Source organism: Peromyscus eremicus, chromosome 5, assembly GCF_949786415.1.
Source record: "Peromyscus eremicus chromosome 5, PerEre_H2_v1, whole genome shotgun sequence".
NCBI lineage: Eukaryota > Metazoa > Chordata > Mammalia > Rodentia > Cricetidae > Peromyscus > Peromyscus eremicus.
The window spans coordinates 83677431-83701256 of NC_081420.1; the positions used below are offsets into that span (position 1 = coordinate 83677431).

The 23826-nt window shown below is 48.4% G+C and overlaps 1 protein-coding gene across 1 annotated transcript in view; it reads right to left on the minus strand.

Moving 5' to 3' along the window:
- Positions 1-23826, minus strand: part of Galnt2 (polypeptide N-acetylgalactosaminyltransferase 2) — a 132019-nt gene that overhangs the window by 51798 nt on the left and 56395 nt on the right. The window contains exons 2-3 of the mRNA XM_059263831.1: positions 10811-10904; positions 198-351 (exon numbers count right to left, since the gene is read on the minus strand). Coding sequence (XP_059119814.1) covers positions 198-351; positions 10811-10904 — 248 coding nt within the window. The remainder of the gene's footprint in view (positions 1-197; positions 352-10810; positions 10905-23826) is intronic.

Below are 23826 nucleotides of genomic sequence, written 5' to 3' on the forward strand. Positions count from 1 at the left end.
GGCAGATACAAGGCCCGTACAACTTTCTCCTTCTGATTCCTCTGCTGGCCAACAGCCTGCTGCCTCTGCAAACTGTCAAGAGGCATGAGCCTCACTTCAGCATCTTTCCTGCTTAGACAACACTACATGGGTGAGGAAATCCAGGGGCACAAGGAAGCGTTTCTCCAGCTCTTTTCCAACATGGGGAAGGGACTTACTGGTCATGCCGGGTGTCAGGAATGCCTCGATCCATACGCAGCTTGTCACTCTCTACTTGGTTGAACTTGTTGCGTGCGTAGGGGTCCTGCCCAGAGCGAACCATTGTCCCACCAACATATGCCTCCTGGTTAAAGTCTGGCCACCGGACTTTCCCTGGAAAAGGCAGAACAGAGGGTGTGGGACAAGTGGATATAAAACCAGAGTGTTGCCAGAAATGGCAATGAGTGTTAAGTCAAGAAACAGTGGCCTTGGCTTGTTCATAGGATGACAATTTCAATCAAAAAAAGTAGCTGAAAACAGCCCCAAGCATTGTCATATGGGAAGCTGAGAGTCTGCACTTTGCAAGACAAGAGTGAAAGGCCTGGCCGTCTGTGGATGCCCACAGAGGCTTCCTAGGAGACCTTAGTCAAGGTCAGAGAATCTGAGCTTGCTTTACCCAGCAGAGCTTCATGATGGGATGATTTGGCCACAGGCATGGTTACCAGGTGTTTGGAAGCGTCTACACTTGGCTGTACATTGTGCTTTGATCTTGAAAGGGGGAGGTCTTTTGCCTCGCCCCTTGACATTGTATAAAAAACCCTTTGGAATAAACCTTGAGGTGACTGGGTATTGACCCAGGGCCCTCTCGAAGCTATCCTGTGTCTCTGTCTTTCTCTGTCGTCTCTGCCTGTAGTTCTAATACTTCCTTCTTCCTCTCTCATCCCCTCAAGAACCCTTCGACAGGTCAGAGCTGGACTCTGATGGACTCCTACAGCAGTCAGGCTCCATCCAAAGCTTCCCAAAACAGTGCTGGCAACTCTGGCACCAGTTCTCTTTCTGTGAAGGGACGTGCTCTGTCCAGCTTCCTGGGGACTTTGGTCATGTCTCCAAAGCATTCCAGGCAGGCAAAGGAGACAGTGTATGTGTAAATTAATAAAGCACTCTGCCGTGCAACCAAGCACCACAAGAATAAGTGTTTGGACTATTGGGGTCCCAAACCTACGCACAGAACAAAGCCACCTGGAGATGGTACTGAAGGTCCTCAGCAGCGCAGAGGTGACAGTCAAGGCACCTCCAGACTGAGCCTCCAGGAGAAGGTCAATGGCTAAGGCGAAGATGGCAGGAGGGGAGGTGGGCTAGAGTCACACCACCCAGGGTGCTGCCTGTTCTTTAGGTTGCTTGGTTTTTAAGACAGTATCTCACGTAGCCCAGGCTGTCCTCAAACTCACTAGGCAGCTAAAGATGACCCTACCTCCTGACCTTCCTACCCCCATGCTCAGCTCTGCTATGTGCTCTCTGAGCTCACTAAAATCATCACTTACTTCCCTCAGATGGAGGGTCCTTCGCTGCTAAATACCACTGGGCTAAGGGTATTCAGGATTCATTCCTGCAACTGCCCCTGCATCCAATACACCTAAACATCCTTCCCCTCTGAATACCATTACTGTCAGCACAATCACTGAACATCAGGAGAGGGACACATTCCCATAGTGTAGAAAATACCACACCCTAAGAAAGGGTATTGCCAGAGCTTCCTGTGAGGCCTCTTCGGGGTCCTCTATGCAGCTGTCAGGATGCCTGACCTTATGGAGAAGTAAAGAGTGTGGCTGCCAGAGACACCCCATGACAGACAGGACCCAGTCATTCCTCACATACAGGTCTTTTCCTGGGGAGAAGGTCATTAGAATAGCCTGTCCACCCCCCAGACATTTCTTAGTCTTGCTTCGATTCCTTCTTGTTGGCATCTTCCCTGTAGTCCAGACTCCTATGCCCTCTCTGGGGGTGCCATGTGGTCATGGAGAGGGTTTTATGAGGTATATCAGGCCATGAAATTGTAGGGCACCTCACAGCCTTGCCTCAGTGTCTCCGAGGCACGAGTCACACGCTGGCATCATGCTAGATCCATAGGCACAGGTTACAAGGCAGGTTCATCCAGCCCCACTGAAGTGTGAATGTTCTGAGGGTGAGGAAGACAGACTAGCGAGCCACAGCTAAACCTGCAGGCCAGAAAGCCCCCCAGAAGGCCTGTCTGAGCTGAGGTCAAAAGCCTGTGATACCTCAATGAACGCCATTACTCTGCAGCAGCTCCTCCCTCGGACCATGACCATCTCCAGCTGGACACACAGATCCCACCTTGCTATGATGCTGACTCCCCCCAGGGCACAAGGCCCCAGGGCTAGAGACTGAAGTAGCCTTTCCTTTCAGAAAGTGTGTTAGGATGTGAGAACACCACGGGTGCTGTAGATGCGTTCAACTGTGACATGCATCACGTCACGAATCAGAAGTCTCCAGCATTCACACAAATGGCTAGAGCCTAACAGTGTAACACTCACCCTCGCTAGAGGGGAGGCACAGGTACAGCCTGTGTTTTCGTGTGGGTGTGACAAAATATGGCTTCATCATCTAATAATGGTTCAAAACCCGTAATCTGAAAAACACTGGGCTCAAGAACCTCATGGAAATTGGTCTGTGTCATGCAGAATTGTCAGGTTGGAGACTCCTGGGACAGCGGCAGCAGAAAGCAGAGGAAGGAAGCCCAGGGGCCTGTGCTCCAGCCTGGCCCACGCCCTCTAAGCGAGGCTCACACCTGAGCCGCTGCCTGAGTCCAGCCCAGCCCACACAGACAGGCGGGCAGCCAGGTGCGGAGAGCTGAGAGCTGGGCAGCACAAGCCCCACAAATGAGCAATGAACTGAGTCCTGAGCGTCACAGGCCACCTGCACACCTAACAGCTTAAAATTTCAGTTTTGGAGATTACAAGTTCCAGAAAAATAAAACAACAACAAAAAACAACCCCAAGAAAACAAAACATCAATTGTGTGATAGGTTGGAAAAGGCTTCAGTCACCAGTCACAGCCCTGCTCCCCCACACTCCCACCTTGAGCTGATGGGAAAGCCCGAGATAACATTTCACAGGAGGCAGCAGGAGCTAGCTCCACCATCAAAGTTGACAAGAAAATAAAGTGAGCATCCAGACAGTGTGACAACCACAGAGCACATCACCCCAAGCTGGCTGTGGAGCAGGTGCTCACTGGGCAGGGCTGTGGAAACATTCAGCAGCAGGTGTGCTTAGGAGTGGACTGTGTGTTGCAATGCATGTTGAGACCAGCCATAAAAATGAGGTATGACAGTGACCTAGAGGCAGGAGGAGCTGTCTGAGACCACACTGACTGGGGTGGTATGTCTTTACCCGCAGCCCAGGGAGTCCTGAAGGTCCTGCCTCTCCAGAAATTGTGCATAACCAGTCTAAGGCCACCTTCAAGACTGTGCTCTGAGGAGCACTAGCTCATGCGGGTTCCCACTGACCCTGTATTACTCCCATCTTCCATTCCCCCTTCAGATGGGTCCAGACTTCTTCGGTCACAGCATCCTAGGTACCCCACCAGTCACAAAGCCCTCCCGCCACTGCTCCACTAGCGTTGTCTCATCCTGGGTGAAGCCGAGGGTAAAACTGGCCGAATCCTAGGCCTGACTTGGAAGAGCACAGCTTCACACTGGTACTCACTCTCCTGCAGCAGCAGACCAGGAAAGACCTCCAACTGGCAGTCAGGAAACAGGAAGCCTACAACCAAAGCTCAGGTTCTTCAGGATGAAAACAACCGCCACCTACATATTTCTTTCTAATGCTATCCCCAGGGACTGGAGATGGGGAAGGGGTGGCCCTTCCTCTCCTGTCCATTCACCACTGGACAGTCTCAGATGGCCAGAAGCTGGAGGAAGGGCTGGGCTAACAGCAAGAAGAGGCATGAGTGCTCCTTGCCCATCATTCCCAGCCCACAGCCTGCAGCCATGGAAACAACAGCCCAGAGTCAGGAGAGGGATGAGTCAGTGAACATGGATCACCATGACCTTGGGAGAGAAAGGATGAATCTCTGTGGGAGACCCAGGGATGGTGCTGTGAAGATGACATCCTCCACCTGTCTTCCCTACACTGTCCTGGCCTGGCCACTGCCTACCTTTGCCTACAGGCTGTGTCACCCCCTGCCTCCTGACCACTCATATCTCCTTTCACTCTTCCCACAGATGACTTCCCCAGACTGTCACTGACATTCGACTGCAATAGGTGTCAGCCTTGAGTTTGGGACTGCAACTCAACATTTAGTTAGACATGGCTGGACTCCAGAGAGGCCTCTACCCCAGAGCCTTCTGGGAGGCTCATGAGTCACTCCTCTGACTGTGATTCTTAAGTTCCCAGTTCAGTTCAAGAAACTTCCCACATCACCTGCCCTTGGGCAGGAGCACCCAGAGGCCTGCTACACACAGGGGCAGAGGCCCAGGGAGGCTATCTACCCAGCTCAGGGCTTGGGTAACCAGGACAGGGAACTCCTCAGGGCCAGAGGAAAGCTGATGTCAGGTTTCTAATAACTCATCTATAAATGAACCTGAAAAGGCCACAGAGCTTTTCAATCAGGATATGTCAGACTTTACATGACGTGTTATCACTACATTTAACTTAAAATAATGTGGATTTCTTTCTTAAAAGTTTTGTTTTTACTAAACCTCATTCCTGAAAGAATAATTGTATCAATCTATAATGAGTTTTCACAAAACCAACAGGCCTAGTGCATGTTTGAAAGCAGGCACTGTGAGACACGTGCACATGCTCTTAAGAGGCTTCTGTGTGCAAGGACAGGGTACCTGACACATGCTCCTGAAGACGGGCGTGCCATCTATCACCACAGGTGTCTGGGGAGACAGGAGCCTGCACGTCAGGGGCTCCGAGTTCTGCAGAGATGTGGACTCCCCAGCAGAGGCAGCTCAAGCAAATGCCAGCACTCTGGATAGAATGCTTGTCTAGAGTAGAACCACATTCTCCTGGGACAGCATGGGAAAGGGGGCACGCAATAACCCACAGACAGATACCTGTGCCCATGAAGCCCCTGAACTCAAACTGAACCTAATATTTCTGTGCTTGAAAGAAACCCCTCATGATACCCCTGCTCTAGCAAGTGCCCAGCACAGAAGCGAAGGCCAGGACAAAGCCAGGACTGCAGTAAAACAGGCCTGCTTCCACAATGAAGGATGCAAGTGATATTATTCCTCGGTATCTGGTATGGTGGGAATTTCACTGCACTGTGAGAAACTTCTCTTAAAATAAAGCATCCTAAAACAACGTATTATTAAGGATGGAAAGCAGGAAATTCAAAGCAATGAAAAGTAATTTATCAATAAATCTAAGGAATTGCCAGATGTTACCGGAGAGATACACAGAATTTGTTTAGAATTATTGATGCTATCGAATGAGCAGTTTCAAACAGCAATGAGCAGGAGCAGCTGCTCTACATTCATAAGGTTTATGCCCAGCTCCAAATCTTCATGGGTGAATCTTCAAAGAACTCTTCTCTGAATTGTGCATGTTTTTTTTTTGTTTGTTTGCATGTTTGTTTGGGGGCCAAAGTCTCACTATGTAGCCCTGGCTAACCTGTTGTCTATTTTCCCTCCTAAGCCCTCTGCAGAAGCAGTCACAGTCACTGCGGGATCCACACCCAATGCTGCCTCCACCCACTTCAGTCATCACCACCCAAAGCAATGCTAATCTGCCAGGATCTCTGAAAGCCCTGCTCCCAGGAGAATCCCGGGGGAGTAGGTCAAAGTGCAGAGGACGCCTTACTATGGACATCCTTCCTCTGCAGGGAGTGTGGACTGTGGCAGCTTCCAATGTGCAAGTGAGTGGCTCTGGGAGTTTGGTGGCTCTGTGATGGACGCCTAGCAGTTATGGGCAGTAAGTGGAATGAACTGGCCCAACACCAAAGCCAGAGGACAACAGAAGAAAACGAAACTACAGAACAGTTTTTTCATGAAAAAACTGTTTTTCATATACAAAAATCCTCAACGAAATATTAGCAAATCAAATCCAGGAATGTCCAGAAAGAATTCCATTCCACAGGTGAGATTTACAATGGTTATTTAAGGTTGGATGGACAAATAAAAATCAATGAAGCACAGACATGACCATATCAAATGATGCAGAAAGGGTCCTGACAAAATCTGACAACTCCATGACAGAAACTCTCAGCAAATTAAGTCGACAAAGAATGTCTGAAACAAATGTATAGCTCAAATATGAGAAACTCAACTGTCTCACTGATGAGAAACACCGTAAGAGGTCTATCCCCTTTCACACTGCACCAAAAGTCCTAGTTAATGCAAAAAGACAAGAAATGGGAATAAAAACTAAATGTATAGGAAAGGAAAAAACATCTTTGCACATGCCATGCTTATCTATGTATAAGGTATGAAAGAGACCAAAACAAAGTGTCCGGAAGCAATTCTAGCAGGACTGAGACACGAGGCTGATTGAGAAAAGGCTGCATTGCTGTCTATCAGCAACCAACAAATGGAATCTGAAGTCAGAAACACAGTATCATCTACACTGGCACTCCCCAAATGAATCTTCCATTGAAATCTAGCCAACTATGTAAAACACCTATAGGACGAAAACTACAAAGCTCTGATGAAAGACACCAGAGAACAAGGGAATAAATGGCCACCGTATACTCCACGCCTGTGGATGGGGACCCAGGACTGTCAAATGCCAGTTCTCTCAGCCTGATCCAGAGTCAAGCAGTGCCACTCAAGTCTCGGTGAGCTGCTTTGTGGCCATCACAGACAGACTATTTCAAGTGAAAGCAGAAGACCCGGAGGGTCAGTGCTGTCCTGAAAGAGAGAAATGTGACAGAGGGCTGACATGCCCCAAATTAAAGACTTTTATAAAGTTTCAGTAATTATGGTTTTGGTAAAATACACAAATACATCAATTGATCTGAATAAAAAGCAAGAAATACATACACACAGTCGGTTGACTTTTGACAAAGGAAAGATAATAGAAGAAGTAAACTTCTTTCCACTTCTTTTTTTTATGGATGCTGGAGACAAACATCTTTATTAAAGACACTACCAAAATTTCGGCAAACATTTCAAAACAGATTTGTAAACAGAACGCTTCCCTTCCCGACGGGCAGCACTGAGGAGACGATACAGGACAACACAATCTGAGTCAGCATTAGCTCACAATCCTTCTATTTGATCCCAGAACTTACGTTCCCACATGGTAAGACAAGTGACCGTTTAAATCCGTGTTAACAGATAAACTTCATGAAAGTTCGTGCTGCCTGATGAACCACAGTATGTTATGGTTAAATATACCCACTTGTTTTTATATTCCTGGTATCCAGGACAAAAAAAAATCTTTAAATATACATCTAATGTGGGTAATAGCTTCTTTGCAAATCTCTCTTCAAAAAATACTTTATAGCAGTATATAAGTAGGTTACCTACACATGTAATTTTATCATTTTTCAAAAAATTATAGATCTGTTTCATTTTTATACCATCAATTCTTTTGCTGAACATTAATAAAATGGACACACTGTTGAAATGGAAAAGCTTGTCCTCCACAACAGAAGTAGAGATTTGACAGAAACAAACAAACAACGCTGACAGCCTGCAACAACACTCATCTGGGGTTAACCTGAGCGTCCCGCCCACTGAGGAGTGGCAGCTTTTTTTTACCTTCCTGAGGCTGACATCCACATCAGCTCTGCAGACATACAAGCTGAACACACACGTTCTGACGTTCTGACGCTGGCAGGTCACAGCGTGCTTTTCATGGCTGTTAGCACTGAGAAGTGGAGCTACTGATTAACCACACGATGAAAATACCTTAAGGCAGCCATTGCAATGGGGGTTTAACTGCAGGGCAGATTTAACACTTCAGAGCCAGTCAACCATCCGTATGTGTGGGATAGAAAACTACACAACTTTCTGTTTTTTATCCCACCAAAGCAATGTTTTGATTTTTTTTATTTTGTGAATCTAAATTTTCTACCATTTAAGGTGAAGAGTTTGCATTTAAAAAGGTCAGAAAATAGGCTTATGTTTATCCAAATGCACATTACTGCATGTAAACACATGCAGCTCTTAAGTGTGGACATTGCATCCCTGATACCTAAAAACTCATCTCAAATGACAAACACAAATTTTCAAGGAAAAATTGATTTTATGCATAGATGCTGGATCCCCAATATCTAAAATACTTCTATTAACAAACAAGTGTTGGTGGGGGGTGACCAGGAAAAAAAAAACAGCTTCAAAATGCAGGGAAGCAAAGTAAAATGGAGGGGGAAAGAGCAGTTTACTAATACTGAAACCTCCAACAAGCAAAGTTTCAGCTTTTAGAAGCTAGAGCAGTGGTTCACAACCTATGGGTCATGACCCCTTTGGGCACTGAATGATTCTTTCATAGATACTTACATTATGATTCCTAACAGTAGCAAAATTAGTTATGAAGTAGCAACAAAAATAATTTCTGGTTGGAGGTCACCACACCATGAGGCACTGTATTAAAGGGCTGCAGCATTAGGAAGGTTGAGAACCACTGCTCTAGAACAACTTATCTAGACCTTTAAATAAATAAGCCTAAGTTTCTTCACATCTTCTGGGCCAAGCAGAGTTCCAGTGCCATGACTCTGCTTGCTGTTGGTGAAATTCACCTATCAGTCTTCGGATGTGGGCGGCTTGTTATGAAGACCCCCGCTTCTGGGGTTTTCTTCATGGTAGCGGAGGCAGTGAAACCTTCTGTAACCTCTTCACTGGGATCTGGACTGGAGCTCCTCAGCTTGGCAGTTTCTTCTCTCTGAAGGTCTTCTTCCTTTTCCTCCATGCTCTTGATGTCACGTCATGTCTTTTTTTTTTTTTTTTTTTTTTTAGACAGGGTTTCTCTGTGTACCTCTGGCTGTTCTGGAACTCGTTCTGTAGACCAGGCTAGCCTCCAACTCAGAGATTTGCTGTCTCTGCCTCCTGAATGCTGGGATTAAAGATGCGTCACCACCGTCCAGTGAAAAAGCAAACCTTCAACAACTGGACACACAAACAAGTCAATCCAGAAGTCTAGACAGGCACTTTCCATCTCTCACAAAAACTAACTCAAATGGGATCATAGATATAAATATAATTCTAGAAAGTAACACAAAAAATTTCCAGATCCATAGCCAAAATCACAGCTGCTTACTAATCCCTGTATCTGAAAAACTGCATGGAGAACCTGAGAGGAGATTCCTTGATCTGTTGCAACTACCTACCAGCTGTCCTGACTGGTGGGTTTCGTGAACATCTTGTTTCACAACCATTTCTTTGCCATAATTATAAAATCTCACAGAATCTCTTCCATGGTAGGACATGTCACTTAGGGCAACCCAAATCCATGTTCCTAGGCCACAGTCACTCATATTTCACTCAGACTCAACCACCTTTGGGACAAAAGTTGTGTTTTGCATTATCACTATTTATACAGTAGCTTTATTCACAATTGCCAAAACTTGGAAGCAACGAAGACACCATTCAGCAAGTGAATGGAAAATTAAACTGTGGTATATCTAGGCAATGGACTGTTACTCAATGCTAAAAGTTAACCAGTTAGGGCTGGAGAGATGGCTCAGTGGTTAAGCGTGCTTTTTGCTCTTGTAGAAGCCTGGAGTTGAGTTCTCAGAACCCACATCCAGTGGCTTACAAGACAAAGGACCTCTACAGGCATCTACATAAATGTACACACACACACACACACACACACACACACACACACACACACACACACACACACGGGGTGGGGGAGATAAACCTAAAGAAAAGAAAAAAAATCAGCTATCAAGCCATGAGAAGACATGAAGGAACTTGTGTGTATTAGTAAGTAAAGACACCAGTGTAGACTCTGATCCAATCATATGCCACCCCAGAAAAGGTAATGCTGAAAAACACTAAGGAGATCTGGGACTTGGCAGGGGTGGAGAGAGGAGGGGAGAGCAGGCAGAGCACAGGCAGTTTCCAGGACAGTCACTCTACTCTGACATTCAATGGGTCTCTGTCACACATCTGTCAGAACTCAAGAGAGATGGCTCAAGTGGATAAGAGCACTTGGGCAATCATGAGGACCGACACGCATTAGGTATGTAATGTATACCAGTACCTCCAGCTCCAAGGAGGGCAGAGACTGGGCAATCACTGGGGTTTACTGAGAAAAGACCCTGCCTCAAAAGAACAGGTTGAGAGTGACAGAGGACACCCAACATCCTCTTCTGACCATTGCACATGTACGTCCTTCCTTCCCCATGTGTGCATGTGGCGCACACACACACACACACACACACACACACACACACACACACACACATCTTAAAAAAACAACTCACAGAATGTGCCCTACCACCAAGAATGACACTCACTATGGACTTTGGTGGTGACCCTGGGTTAATGTAGGTCATGGCTTGTTCCCAGTGTCCCAATCTGATGAGAATATAGACGGGAAGTGGGGAGGTGAATGCATGGCATGGGAACATTCTCGATCTTTTGACAATTTTGCTATGAACCTAAAACTCCTTAAGAAAAAATTAAGCCTATTTAAAATTTTTTTCATGAACTAAGACTTCAGGTCCTGTGTTTATACTTGACTCTTTCTCTTTCAATACATTCTGCTGCCCACTCACCAATGTCCTGACAAGAAAATCAAAAGTGTGCTCTCGGGCAGCGTCCAGCAGCTTAAGGAATTCAGTCTCTGCTCTGAGCCGCTGCTCCTAGCACTGCACTCAGTCCATTCACAGTTAGGAGGGCCACGAAAGGTTGGCCCCGACCCAGATACAGTACCTGGGGGGAGGGTCTCCACACTCTGTGCCTTCTCATCTCCATTGCTGTGGTGAAGGTCTTTCTTTTTAATGGAGTCGATGTCGTTCCAGTCATCCTGGGGAAACAAAGACACTGAGTGAGCTGTCGGTCTCTGCTGGCTCACCTTCACCCACTTCAAAGGCTGTGTCTCATGATGCCATCTCCCTGGGGGGCTCAGCAATGAGCAGGGAGGGCCCCAGCATAGGACAATCTTCATGACCACCCAGAAGTCTAGACTATACTCTAGGGAGAAAGCGGGGGACGATCTCTGCAGGAACACACTTGCACTTCCCTTGGGCTGCAGCCTGACTGCACACCAATGGAAAGATCACTCGGAATTCTGAAATCCCAGGCTCTGTGGTGAGGACCACAGCAACTATGTGCTGAGCACGGCATTGTCATCGTTATTATGGTGGCCCAGTCATGGAACCAAGGTAGGCTCTGGGAAATCTCCGAGGTTTGGGCCCTCTAAGCTCCTAATATGTCAGAGGGCACATTAATCCTACTGACGGTAAACCAGGAGCTCACAGGAGACTGCCAAGGAGCCACCCTACAGAGCAAGACATAAGCTCTGGTGGAATTTATCCCACCCATATGGGCAAACAATTGGCTGTCATTTATCAACATTAAATCAAACTAAATAACAGCTCCACAGCCACATAGCTTAATGCATTTTCCACCCACTTCAATCTGATTTCTGAGAATAAAAAGTGTTTCTGTGCATAACCCAAATAGGAAACCTCCCTTGTGGAAGGGCACTTCTAGAGCAGATGAAGATGCCGGGCACTGGGAACCCCGCTGGCAGCCCAGCCTGCTCTCCATGTAGTGACATTCCTTGGACTAGGCTGCTGTGTGCGCTTGTCCTGCTGTGCTGGCTCTAAGAAAGACGTCCTTGGGCCCTCCAAATGTTACCTGCCCTGCCCACAATCTGCATCTAAGGGAAGTCATCCTGTTCTTAGCCCGTCCTCTCTCTGTAGCCTTCCCTTCCTCCCGTGGCTTCTGCAGTACAGTGATATGGTTGGGTTTATCGCAGGAAGGGCACTCAGGGGTGGGAGGAGGGAGGACAAGGACACACTGACCCCCTCGGTCTAAATCATGTCCTGAACTGGCCACCTAGCACGAAGCTTCTCAACCTCACTGACTCCTGGCACTTTTTGCTCCACATAGCAACAGATGTTTTAACATTCATCTGGACACTATTTACAAATTTTCTTGCAGCCAGAAGATTTTAAAACAACGTTTGTAATCAGCTCTTTTGATTATTGGATTATAAATAAACTTTCAACCCACCACTGGCGAGGATTACGCAGTGACCCTAAAAACGCAGCTGACTGTGCTTCGCAGTAAAGGGAACCATTAGAGCTAGACCAGCCAGCTACGGCCCTGCGGGGCTGCACAGTGCCATCTTCTAATTAAGCGCCCGGTTCTATTTCATAGCTGGTTTGTCAGATTTTGTGACTAATAATACTTCCCTCCCACCAGGGCACCCGACCTCTCAAATACTCTGGCTACTGGATCAAGCTATTTCACCTTGAATAAAATTGAATGCTGATGCCGTCTCTGGAGCTGGTGGTTCCAATCAAGTCCTAGTCTATGGCTGTCACATAATCAACACACCCAGGTCAACTATCAACATTTTTTTTCCAAAATATACTTTCTCCTCACCTAGCCCCCAACTTCCCCATCTACTGTGTCTACCATAACCCTAATTCTAGAGGTGGTGGTGGTGCAAGGTCACAGTGAGTATGAAGAATGAGATAGCTCAAGGACCTGGGGGGGGGGGTGACCTGAGCAGAGGGAAAGATTACTAAGGCTGTGCACTGTCAGGGAATATCCATCATGTACCAGCCGCTGCTCAGCCAACAACAAACAGGCAGTCATTCCTGCCTTACTCATATGGTTGGAGATTTTAAGCAATTACAGAGGTCACCCAGCTGCTAAGAAGCTGCCCCAAACCCTAACCCTCCAGTTAAGCAAGTCACCAGGGTCTCATTCTGAGTATGTCATTAAAACTCAAAAATCCTTTTCTGAGGGTCAAACAGGACTGCTTTGTAGTGGACTTCCACTCAAAATTCCCAACAGTGAGAAGGAGAAAGAGGAGGGTGGGAAGGAGCAGAAGAGTCCCAGTCTGGGCTGCTGCCCCGGAGAGGGGCCGTCTATGCAGGCACGGACAATACTGCCAACACAACCATCACCAACCCTATTGTCAAAGACCAAGCTGAAGCACACTCTGAACCCAGAGTCCGAGGGCTGGAGTCCAGGCAGGGCATCTACTGTACCACCTTCTAAAGGAAGTGGCTTCCAGAGCTCTCCACCCACTAACCCACTGCAGTGACGGGATGTGGCTCATGAAGCCACATCTCAGAACACACATGGCCACAGTGACAGGCTCACTAGCTGAGACTCCCGGGCACTTCTGTCCTCTCTCCTTCGAGCCTACCAGGGTTGTGGGTGCAGCAGGCACAAGTGGCATCCCCAGGCTGTATGAACTTGGGCAAGAGCAGAGAACCAGCAGGCACTCTAGGAGGGCTCTGGGAGAGACTGCGCCCATGTACAGAGGAAGGCCTCAGGGAAACCTGAGGGAAGAAAGGGGAAAGGATGGGGGTCAGGCATGGTGGCAGCCCCCAACACGAAGCAGATGACAAGGCTCACAAGGTGTCTTGAGGTTGTTCTAAAAACTCCTCTTCGAAGAGGCCAGCCCAAGTAGCCAAGACACAGGTGCAGCATAAAGAAAGGTCACACTGGACAAGTAAGTCTAGGACAGAGAGATGAAAGTTAAGTCCCACTAGGAGAAAAGAGATCAGAGGTGGCACCAGGAGTCCAACTGGACACCCTGGACTAGTGAGTGAGGCAGGTAGCTCCCGTCTGGAAGCAAGGCACCTATGAAGCCCTGAAGGAGGATCTGGAAAACAGGTGGAGTTCAGGGACACATATATCATCCACGCTACCCTCAAGCAGAAACCACAGGTGAGTGAGAGTAGAGCAAGAAGGGTCAGTCCTGACAGAGAAGCCGAGGACAAAAACATGCTCAGGTGAGAGTTCTAGCTTAGGCCTGAGCCCAAGCCTGGAGTTCTAGGCAGGGCCCAACCAGTGATAACAGGACCTCACCAGCACTGAACTTCAAAACTGGGAGGCTGGGTGAGCTACCACAAGCCCCTGTGGCCCAGGTTTGCTGTCACTGGTGGCCTTTCACACTAGCGTGCAAGACCTCCAGGTCCTCTGTGATCACAAGAACTGTTCACATCCCTTTTGTGTGCTCGTGGCAGTGTGGTGAATAACTGGTGAAGACGGTAGCTCTAGCATGCTCCAGCCTCACTGGGTCTGCCGTGATCACTTTAGGACTCCCCACATCTAGGGTGTTAACAACACAGCTAGACCAGGAACACTGTTCAAAGATGAGTGTCCTAATGCCACCATGTGGTGAAGCCTTGTGCTCAGGGCGCTTGTGTCCAGGCTGGGGACCAGGCACTGTGCTTCCCCTGCTATGAGGAAGGAAGACAGAGTCTGCTTAGCGGTGGGTATATGCCCATGAGGTGGGAGCAGTAACCACATGGTTTGTGCCATGTTTGTAACAGGCATAAAAATATTCCTCTGGAAGAAAAGAAAATAAACAGGCTGTTTTAAATCTTCCCTCCTGAAACACATTTTGTCAATGTTAAATCATTTCAGCTACTAGACCATATGGCCAGGCACAGAACAAGTCCCCAAAATACTCTGAATGTCGGGTTCCTCAGTGTCACCTGTCAGCATCATTTAGAGACTACTCAGTAGTTGTCACCAAGGCTGATCAGAACAGCAACACTTGCGTTTATAAAAAGCTAGGTTTCCAGAATCTGAAAGAGGCGCTTACTCAGACTTGGAGCCCATCTCTCCAAACTCAGACGCTCCAAACCCACTGAGGTACCACTCAGCCAGAAGCCAGGTTCTCGGAGCAGACCAGCTCCCAGCTACAGACCATACCTCCCACAGGCAAGCATTTCTACCAAGGGACCCAGAGGGACTCGGGGACTTCTGGCCGCTTCTGATTCCTTGGGGTGGGTGTTCTACCATGGTGGGGCAGAAAACCCCCACAGGTTCTCCCAGACAGGATGAGGCACCTGCTGCCCACTGTGTCACGGCCTCACTGTCACTGCTAGCCATTTCTCTTGTTGTCACCAAACACCCAATAAGCACCAACTCAGGGAGAGAGGGCAGATTCGGCTCACAGTTTTAGTGGATACAGTCCATCATGGCAGGGAAGGCATGGCTGGGACAGCTTGTGACTAGGGGTGACAAGAACAGAGGCTGCCTGCTCACGTCTCCCCAGAGAGCAGACACGGGACAGAAAGAAAGGCTGGGTTGTCTTCCCCAGGGCTGCACCGTAGAGATGCACTTCACCATCTCCTAAAGTTTCTACAACCTCTCAAGAGTGCACCAAACCAACCAACCAAATGGACAATGTACTTCTCATCCACTGAGAAAGGGGGCCCACAGAGTGGGAGAGACCCCTGGGCAGGAGGATCACATTGTACATTACAGGTTTCCCAACACAATCTCAGCACACACTGATCCCTCCGCCTTAGAAAGCAGACTGAGCTTTGCTTGTAAGTGAAAGGGAGCATGGGCTGGGCTGAAGAAAAGGGGCAGCCCTCCTAACCATCACTGTTGTTCAGAGGCAGCCTAGCCTCATAATCATGCTTAACAGGTCCCTCCTCCATCTCTGAAGCTGTTTTGCACCACACACAATGGAAAGTAGTGACTCTTCTGGTCCCACCATGTAGGAATGACATTGGGACACATCTGAGGAACAGTAAGAGCCCACAACAAACTTCCTAGCCCACAGTGATATCCCTAGAACCTTCACTCAGCTAACAGCCAAAAGACACGAAAGTGTAAGAATCAGGAGTGGAAGGGAGATGAAAAACCAAGTTCTTAAACTTAGTCCCAATGGCTGGTCCTAGTCAATCACACCTTGAGGGTGGGACCAGGTGGGGTCTGAGTGATCCCAGGCAGCCTTGAGATGCTGCTTCACCCTTATGCCCACTGTACCGACCAGCTTATAGAGCTCTGTCCTGCTCAGATGGGCAGAGGACAAGGTTCTCCTGTGAGGTCTGAACTAGTGTGCTTTATATACATACACTCAGTTAACCACAAACAATAGGCACATCATGTCAAAGGTCATCTGTGCATTTATTTTACTGTGTGCTCATAGGAAAGCTGCTGAGGAGTAACACAGGCACTAATCCTCTGGAGTATTGTAACCAGTGCTCCACCATGTAACCTTTCTCCCATACTCAAAATCTGGCATGGTACCCTGGATGCTCACCACACAGATGCTGTCAGAGCTCTTTTATCTAAATGTTCTCAGCCACATGCAAGAGCAATGGCTGCCAGCATCCCAGTCTTCCAGGTCCAATAAGCCAAGGGCACCTGAGACACACTGGGGAAGATCGGACTTGTACTGTCTGTCACCTCAGGCAACTCTGGCTACATCCTTGAGCCTCAGTTTCCTAAAATACCTAACACAGAAATTAAGCATGATTCTACCCTTTCTCCATAAATGACATTCTGATGGGCTCAGTGACTACAAGGCCTGATGCCACCCAGACCACCCTGAAGACCCTACCTGGCTCCCTCCACGTGAGGATGCCTTTGCTCCTTGTGCAGTGCCTAGGCAGGCTATTACAGCACTACACTTCCTCCTTTCCTCTTTGACTTGTTTTTAAAAGAACGTACACTTTACTTCTATAGTCTTCTCTCCCAAGTATATGACCCCATGAGAAAAAACACCAGACAGCATGAGGGACATTCTACAAAATCCTTGATCAGGACTCATAAATAAATGCAAAAAACACAGAAGGAAGTGTAAGAGGAGCCTAAGAGGGCCAGGATTAGATGTGGAGCCTTGGCCACGTGAGGATAAGGTGCCACGGGGCCATGTTGCAATGCCACCTTGCTCCCAGTAGGAGCCACCAACTACACGATTCCTTGTCATGGCCTGGCTCCTGTAACATGGTCCTCGTCTGGGCAGTTCTGTGGACTGTGTGACTTAAAGAGCATCTCTGAGGGAAGGAGCCCAGGGGGTCAGGGTTAGAAACAAAAGGAAACCATGACCTCACACCCTGTGTCCAAATACACATCCCTCATGAGTCATCATACCTGGGTGTGGATTTGGGCACCGACAATAGAATAAAGCAAGAGCTTTAATGAATAAAATGCCCATATTGGCATCCTATGAATGCAAGAACTGAATGGGGAGTATGTGGGAATTTACGTGAAGAGAAAGTGGCTCTTAGACCAGTATCAGTTTACGCAATCTTATTCACACTCCCCTTTAAAGACACTAAAACAGAAATCTCCTGGGAAAACGTTGAGTTACTCAACGTACTATAAGACAGATCAGCCAGTCTTAGCGGATACTAAGGGTGAGGCCTAGGAGTGATCTATTTCACGCTGTGACCCTCTTTCTAAAAAAAGCAACTGGTTTCCCCAAACCATGGCAATGACATCCACAAGAGGACAGTGGGAGGACAGTACAGGTAAGTGGTTCACACGCAGTGTGACCTCACTCTGGATTCTGAGTAAGAGTCTGGGAACCAAGTCAATTTGCCGTCCTGTCTCTGCAGGCAGGGCAGTGGCCCCAGGATAAGGTAATGGAGTCCATGGGTGAGCTGGGCGTGACTTGGGCTAGGCGTCCATTCTCTTTTTTCTTTTTTGGTTTTTCAAGGCAAGGTTTCTCTGTGTAGCTTTGCGCCTTTCCTGGATCTCACTCTGTAGCCCAGACTGGCCTCCAACTCACAAAGATCTGCCTGGCTCTGCCTCCCAAGTGCTAGGATTAAAGGCTTGTGCCACCACCGCCCGGCCATTCTCTTCTTGTAAATGGAAATCCTGCATATATAGCAGTATGGACAGCCATTTCTCAGGCTCCATTCTGCTTGCTCTGGGCTTCCAACTTCAGCCAAAGCAGATCCTCTTACATTACGGACGTGACACATGTCAGAAGCTTGACTAGGAAAATGTCTTCCACATAAAAAGGAGGAATTTTAGCAAATGCTTCCCCCTGTGACTCGGATTAGTCAATCATGTCTTAAAATAAAGTAAAACTTCCAGACAGATGACAGGAACATGGTGGAAAGGCTCAGCAGTCAGACAGTACCTCACAGGGTACAGCCAAGGGTGAGGGTAGCAGCAGAGTGCAACAGAGCAGGAGACAGGGTCTCTCCTGTTGGCGTGACAATGGCCTTACACGCCACTACCTGCACATTGCACACCATGCTGCTTCCTGCCTTATTCACCACCAGGATTCTGTCTGTCCGTGTCAGCATCAAACATCCACAGGCAGTCCCACTGTCTCTTGGCTGATCAGGTCCTATGTGACCACGATGCAATGCCGCCTTGCTCCAGTAGGCACCACCGTCCAGGCCACACCTTGAGTGGGCCTGGCTTCTACACCCTGGCTAGTTCTGTGACCCAAACCAAAACCAGCTGCAGATTATCTCTGAGGGGAAAAGTGAGACTCGGGGGAAGAGCTAGGAGCCCTGGGAGCCAGAGGTTAGAAACATGAACACAGCTTGCCTCCTTGTTCCTCACAAATCACCATGGGACCGGACACCCACAGTAAAGTCCAGGGAGGCCATCCCAACAGGAGTAGAAAGGAAGGGTATTTGCAAATGCCCACTAGTTCCAAGCTGGACCCAGCCGGTCCTTCAGAAGAGTACCCTCTTCAGAGGACCTTGTGCTTTCCCCATGGAAACATCACTTCTATCTAGATTCTGGATAGTGCGCAGTCAGGAGAGCAGAGGGGCCATCCCAACTCTGCTCATGGAGACAGAGCAGAGCCAGCATACTCCAGCAGGTCACAGCTAAAAGGGGGAGAAGGTGCATGTATACTTGGACATGTCTGCCATGAACATCCATGATGTTCTGCAGCCAGGTGGAGGACTGAGAGGAGACGTGTGATAAACACTCCCAGCAGAAAGAGGGTAACCTCGGGAGTCTTTCAGAAAGACAGGGAGTGCAGCAGAGGAGCAGAAGCAGGTGTGAGGCAGGCCCTACACAGCAAGGACTGCCTACACTAAGAAAAAGACCAGAACACCTCAGGGAGGCTGTGGGAGGGGCTTGCCATGGAGGGGCTTCAGTATGTGAAACCTGAACACTTAACTTCTGATCAACCTCAGCTAACAGCTATTTCCCTCACCCAGTCCAGTCTTCCTTCACAGTAGGCCTGTGGTTTGCTGGCCTCCTTTCCCTGATGAGGAAGCACACGTGGTGAAAGGTGGCTGATAACAATGTAATCAGTGGGAGCAGGATCTACCACGTCTGATCCAAAGGCTGGCCTCTCAGAGTGCCAAGCTCTCCTTGCGGTTACTCTGCAGTGTTCACATGTCTCCTAAGAGAGTGACCAGTGAACCCCAACCCTAAAGACAGATGCAGCTCTGAGACAGGACCTCACTCCCCCTCTGAGGTCTACCCAAGGGCTTCTGCAGAGTTATCACCATGAACTAATCCCAAATAAGGAACACATTCTACACACAAATACTACAGTATTACTTATACAAGTAGAGAAGAAACTTAAAATATTCTCCACTAAGCAGTTAATTTATGTTACAGCCCCTTAAGAGGATATTATGGATTCATTAAAAATTATAATGATAAAGACCACATCAAATATGCAAAATGCTTATGTTAAGCAGGAGACCAAATTTTATGTACACAATAAAACAACTATCTAAAAATACGCATCCATATGGACTAGCCTGGAATGAGACGCAGGGAAGTAGAAAAGCTCATGTTGGCTGAGAATGCTGGGTGGTGTTTCCACTTCTCCAACTTTCTTTCATGTTCTTAAATTATTCTCATGAATAATTTTTAAATCTAGCACAAATATGTTACGGGTGGAATTATGAATCTACATGGTGCTCAGCATTACTAAAGCAACAGAAGAGCTGGCCAGACCTGGCCTAAGGTTGCCAACAGTACCGGGCTGGAGAGCTGTTTCTGGAGATGCTGTGAGCCCAGCCTCTGCTCCTCAGATGTAGTCCACACAGTAGCCCAGAATCCAAAGGTCCCTAGGAATTCACGTAAGTATCCAGAGACAGCCCTGTAGCCTGAACTTCAGCAATGCTGGGCTTTGTCTCTATGTCTTTTTGGTAAACCGCATATCCATAATTCTGTTTTCTTCGGAAAACTGGCTAAGGAGAGGCCAAAGTAGCCTTGTGAGAACATAGTCATTACTATGAGCTCATGGCCATTGCCAAACTAAGCCTTAAAAATGCTGGGTGCTGATGCCCTGTGAGTACACAGTCATTGCTGGACTTAGTGTGAGGGGAATACTGGATGCTGATGTCTTCACAGGAGGCTGGTCATGTGCACAGAGAGCCAGATGCTGCCACCATGTTTCGGTGAGAATGACAACACTCCTCCCTGAAGCTGCTCCCTGTGAACATCCCCCCACCCCCCACCCCCGCCCCCGCTGGAACTATCACGCTCTCGGTGTGCCCTTTAGTCAGTGCGTGATCTTTATCATGCCTGTGGAGCAGCACCAGCATCCCATTCAAAAGAGGAGAAAACTGAGACCCAAATAACAGAACTGAGGGCAAACAAGTATACATTGAAATCAAGGCTGCCCAGGCCAGGGTGCCAGCTCTGTTCACATCAGAGGGACAGCCTGGGATAGACTGGCAGACCAGATGCATGGTCAGTCCCCTGGCACATGCTGGCCATAGCCTGGGCCACAGCTGTCCTGGCAGCACAGGGTCCTGCCCATCTTCTTCATTATTCTCAGCATCTCTGGAACTCTGTGACCTACTCATGCTTGTCTTGAAAGCCACCTCTGTGGCCACACATTATCATGCCTGATCCTTATGAGGCACCAGGGGTGACTGCACTCAGCTTTGAAGTGAACTCAAATCCTGCCCCAGGCCCAGAGCCACAGGAGTCATGTTTTCCATCTACGGTGACACTGGAGGAATGAAGATGGCACATATGATGGCAGTAGGGGACGTTGACAAAACCCACAGAGCTGAAGTCACAGACCCACAGTCTACTGCTCAAATGAAGCCAGAAGTCTCCTGCCCAGGATCTGAGGTCTGGCACTAAATCCTGAAATGTCATGAAGAACACTGGTTTGGAGCAATGGGCTGCAGTGGGTTAGAAATGGCCATGCTGCTTTGCCCTTCCTCCATCGACAGCTGCTGTGAGAAGCTGCATGAGGCCTCGAGGGCACTCTGGCAACTACACCAGACTAAGTTGCCATGTGGAGAGCTGGGAGACCCACACAAGAGCTGGAGAGTGCTTAGATGTGTTGTGGCTATCTTAGATGAGAAGATGGCACTACCAACCACAAGGCTAGGAAGGAAACCCAACTATCCACATCTAGGGTGGTTTGATGGGTGGCACAGATAACTGGACATGGGTGTGACATGAAACTGTGCAGGAAGTCATCAACCACAGCTGCTCCACAAGCAGGAGCAGGTCCTAGACTGTCAAAGGGCCTGCCTGGAGTGAAGGGCAGTGGCATCCCCACAGCTTAAGCCAGCAGCCCCACTCTGGGCACTACACTCTCCTGTAAACACGGCAGATCCAGGAGAGCGGGTGTGCATAGAGGCCGACAACAGTCCTTATGTATAGATGCCATCTCTCACATGACCAGCCAGGAGGACCAGGCCAGAGACACTCTTCATTCTGCCCTCGAGCTGTCGGACAGTCTAAGCTGTGCTGTGTGGTCGTGGACACCTTGACTCCTTCCCCGAGCTTGCGTTCTTGCAGCCAAATCCAGATGAGGGCTAACAGTCATCACACAGGACTTCCCACAACCTCCAGGTACCATGTCTAACATGTACCACATGGCAGTAATACCAGGTGCTGTGAGTCCCATGGCAGAAACCTAACACCAGGAGGAGCACTCTTTGCTGTGGTATGAACACTGGTGGGAGGAAGTGAGGGAGAACCATTAGGAGTAGTGGTGGTCCTGGGACACAAAGGATACCTGATGGGTGATAACTGGATTCCAAAGACATCCACAGTCTGCCCTGTGTCTCTCGAAAGTCACTTTGAAAGGTCAGCCATCTTTCCAGAGCCAAGAGTTTAGCTCTAACAATTAGGGATCCTACCAAGAGCCAACCAAGGTAGCTTGGTCCCAGCCTAATGCACAGCCTGTTCAGGAGTAACTAGAAGGGAAGGGAGCCAGCCTGCCTACAGGTAAGTGGGTGGACTCACTGCTTCTTCTTAGACTGATACATTTGGCCACACTCTGCCCATGACCAGAAGTTCATTATATCAAAGAGCAGTCTGCCTAGGCCAGTGGTTCTCAACCTGCCTAATGTTGTAGCCCTTTAATACAATTCTTCATGTTGTGACAACCTCCAACCATAAAATTATTTTGTTGCTACTTCATAACTAATTTTGCTACTGTTATGAATCATAATGTAAACAAATATCTGTGTTTTCCAGTGGTCTTAGGTGATCCCTGTGAAAAGGTCATTCAACCCGCAAAGGGTCACAACCCATAGATTGAGAACTGCTGGCCTAGTGAGAACCAAAAGACACTGGGCAGGGTGGCATCCTGAGGTCACAGTACCCCATATCCTAGATGTGCCCCTCAGGGACCAATCAAGAAATAGAATGGTCTCCCTCTCCCTTATCAGGAAAGCCTGGTGCATTTGAACGAGATTACATCCCAACTGACTTCTTCAGACTGCAGGAAGGCAGAGCAAGAGCTAAAGACATGAAGTAACCAGGGAAATTCCCATTATCCCTGGGCTCACTAATTCCTGAATGCTGCCTTTTTCTGATGCTTCTAGTGTGCTCCAAGGAGCACTAAACATTTTGGCCTCAAAGATGGAAAACCAAGCAACAATAAAAGCAGAGAGAAGAGCAACTGGTTGATAGAATATGGGTAACTCCTGAGTAAAGAGTTCACAGGTGACAGCTCAGGGTAGTGGGAGGCAGGACCTTTCCAGACCAGATGATGTCAGAGGGACACTAGCAGGTGCTGCTCTGGATGCTCCGCTTCAGCCACTCAGCAGCCACAGCAGAGGAGGCCCCTGGCCAACCTCACAGGCCTGCCCCGTGGCTCATCAGACACCTGCAGGAGACAGCACAGCCTCCAGAGGCTGAAGCCCAAGGCCAGTCCTCCTTATCCTTCTGTTCTCACCCATGTAACAATCCACCCTGCCCACGGGCTTGCCAACAGGCTGATGGCATTCCACCTTCATCTGTAAGCAGTAGCAAACCAAAGCCTTCTTGGAAGAGACGGGATGGGGCCTGCAGACGCTGGTTCACAACCTGTCTGCAAGAAAAATGACCTGGACACCTTGGCAGGTCTCACCCTGTAACCACTGGGAGCTGCCCAATATGGGCAAGAAAACAGATACTGTGAAGGGAGCTGTTACACACACCGGCCTTCTCTCTATTACTCCAGAGCCAGGCCCCTGCTAGTCCTTCCTTCCACTCTCCGTCCTCACTCCCTGGGTCACACACACCACCCAAGATGTGGTAGGCCTCCTTGCAATCCAAGTCAATAGCCAACCCTCCACAGGAAACAATCACATCCATCTCTATGGTTACTCACACTGTCACACCCATGCACACACATGTTACCCCCAGGCACTAAGCTAGCACTCCTTGCCCCAACCAGTAGTTGGTGCCCTCTCACCCAACACAGACCTTCCATTCAGCAGGGCATCCTTGTTCTAATGGGCCTTGTCTACACTTTGACACAGCTTTCTTGGTGTGTATACATGTGTGTGTACAGAGGCCAGAGATCAACTTCACATCCTTCTACCTAATTCTTTGAGACAGGGTCTCTTGTTGACTTGGAGCTGTCCAGCTGGCCAGTAGACCCCAGCAATTAAAAGGATTACCAATTTTAAAAAAGCAATTAAAAGGATGTGCCACCATGCTTAGCCTTTTTATATGGGTTCTGGGGACTACATTCGGCTTCTCATGCTCGTACAGCAAGTACTTTACCAAGTAAGTCATCTCCTCAGGCCTTGTGATAGACAAGAATGTTCTTCTGC